Source organism: Montipora foliosa, chromosome 2 (genome assembly GCF_036669935.1).
Source record: "Montipora foliosa isolate CH-2021 chromosome 2, ASM3666993v2, whole genome shotgun sequence".
NCBI classification, from domain to species: Eukaryota; Metazoa; Cnidaria; class Anthozoa; order Scleractinia; family Acroporidae; genus Montipora; species Montipora foliosa.
In genome coordinates, this window is record NC_090870.1 from 43,662,164 (window position 1) to 43,664,663 (window position 2,500).

The window sequence follows — 2,500 nt, forward strand, 5'->3', positions numbered from 1 at the left end:
CTTAGAGGAAGCTCGGGAACAAATCCTTCGTCGGCAATTGCTTGGCGTTGGATCTGTTCTGGTGGTTCCCGGATCATTGTGCAAAAGTAACCGCCCCACGCGCCATCACAGTGAACCAGAAAGTCCAAGGGTGGTTCCTGAGTAAGAGAAGTTTATTTTATTTAAAAATTCTTTGTAATTTTTTATTGAGATGGTTAAAGCGGTTTTTGTTCGAGTATCGAAAAAGAACAGTTCTTGTCTTTGTAATGTCTTTGCTGCAACCTGTGATTGGCTAACCTAGCTACTTCGAGCGATGATTGGTTAGTAAAGAGAAGACAGGAGCACTTGTGGCACGTCTCCAGAACTCAGAACCTGTGATTAGCTAACTGCAGCTGCTTCGAGCGGTGATTGGTTAGTAAAGAAAAGACAGACAAGAGCACTCCTCGCACATCGCAAGAACTCAAGAGTTTCGCTTCGCGGGTTCCGTATGCACGGAAGCTTTCTTTCTTTCTTTCAAGGGCACGCGGAACGTGCTATGTCTTGTCTTTGTGTTGTTTTCGTTGTGTCTCCTGATTGGTTGAATGTCGCGTCTTGTCTTGTCTTTGTGTTATTTTTGCGATGCCTCCTTACATATTACACTTTACTTTTTGCGCATACGAGTGTTACTTCATGTAATTGTAACATGAAGGAGTATTACAATTATTACCCGGGGGGAATCCAGTTAGCAACGGGCGGGGATTTAGGGGTCAAAATCAGGGATCTGGTATCAATTTTAGAGTGTCTAAAGGTTTTTGGGCCACCAAATATATATATATATATATATATTATGTAATAACTACAAGAACGGCAGCTTTTAAATTATGACAATGCTTTCCTAAACTTTTCAAGCAGAAGGTGTTTGAAGTTGACGTCTCTGATTTTTTAGCTGGTATCTTTTAGGGGTAAGAATCTGATGTTGCCACGGCCGCCTTCATAAAACTCCAGTATCTTTTAGGGGTATTTTTGAAAATTTCCGACGATCATCCCCGCCCTACGATATATGGGAGCCCCTCCCGGGAATTATTACACTACACCTTGCGCGTATGACTGCCATGAATGAAATTTTTTAAAGGAGCATTACGTAAGATATCATCTGGAATATTAGCAAGTAGTGTACACTGCACCTTCTTGCGCATTCTATCCCTGATGTTCAAGATTTCGTCAAGGTCATCAATAGCGCTCTCCTCAGTAGTTCCCATGACGGCGCAAACTACCACTACAGCAATTCGGGCTGTTCGTAGGCTCTCCAGCTTAGCTTCTAGATCTAGATGAAAAGACAAAACACACCCCTTTCAGTAAATTACCATCATTTCGTGTTCATCTTCTGAGAGAGAAGCTCAGATGAGTCTTTAGAAGAAATATTAACAGAACAAATGTTGGAGACTGAAATAAATGCCCCATGCAAGTGGAAGTTGAACCCGCGACTCACAGAATTTCATATCCAACGCTCTTTACAACTGAGCTACCGAGGCTAGTATGGTGGGATGGGTCATCGGGTCCGATAGGTAAGTTGTTTGGCGATCAACACCAGTAGTTCGCAGTCTGAGAGTACTGAGGGAAATGCTTGGTAATCAGTCTTACAAATCAACTACTGATCCCACTGAGCACCAGTCATGAAATTTCACGAAGTTCGTAATTGAATAAAAAAACAATTCAAATCAAAAGCAACGACATTTCAAATTGGTCATGTAATAGGAGCCTAAATCGGAAATCCCTAGTCAAGATGGTCGAATTTCTCGAAGTTCGTAGTCGAACAAAAGACCATTATTTTAAACAAAACTATTTTTACCTCATCAACGTATATAGCTGTTTCGGGCAACTTTGATTTACGGTCACCCGGTATATAGCTGTATTATGGTAGTTCAAGAAAGGTTACAGTGTGTTCATCCATAAATTAATGATGCCACAACCATACGGTAGCGATCTTCGCTGGTGCGCGATTTGGTTAATAGATTTTCTGAGCTATGAAACAATATGATATAGCTCCTGCTAAACCGTAACAGACCTCCTCGAATTGCCTCAATGTTTTCCCAATACAGTCTTCTTGGGAAATAACGTTCTTTGTTTCAGATGCGGTATTGAAAACGTTAACCGACACGAAAGAATGTTTCGCTTTAACAGAGCATCATCTTTTCGGAGAGAACTATATTGGGAAAACATTGAGGTAGTCCGAAGAGGTCTAGTGAATGCAATCTCTTGGCTTTCTAGCACAAAATCTTGAGCTGATCTCGTTACAGTCTCCATAATTTCTGCGTGATAAACTAACCAAAAGCACTTCGCGTTTTGTCAGTAACAAATAAAGCCACTCCTCCACAAGGTAATCGTTGGATCACTTCAAAGTATTTTCTAAACAATTCGAGGCAGAAAAACAGTGATAGCGCATGTTTAAACAAATAAAGGTTATTTTTACATTTTTCCTTTTACTAAAAACTATAAAGTCAAACTCACCGTCAGTTTTCATCCGTGAGTTTTCGTCGCATGG

At 40.8% G+C, this 2,500-nt stretch overlaps 1 protein-coding gene across 1 annotated transcript in view; it reads right to left on the reverse strand.

Annotated features, from left to right (window-relative positions):
- The window catches only part of LOC137993205 (uncharacterized), a 26,175-nt gene that overhangs the window by 7,649 nt on the left and 16,026 nt on the right, over positions 1-2,500 (reverse strand). The window contains exons 5-7 of the mRNA XM_068838912.1: positions 2,467-2,500; positions 1,143-1,282; positions 1-137 (exon numbers count right to left, since the gene is read on the reverse strand). The exon at positions 1-137 is cut by the window's left edge and continues 250 nt beyond it; the exon at positions 2,467-2,500 is cut by the window's right edge and continues 243 nt beyond it. Coding sequence (XP_068695013.1) covers positions 1-137; positions 1,143-1,282; positions 2,467-2,500 — 311 coding nt within the window. The remainder of the gene's footprint in view (positions 138-1,142; positions 1,283-2,466) is intronic.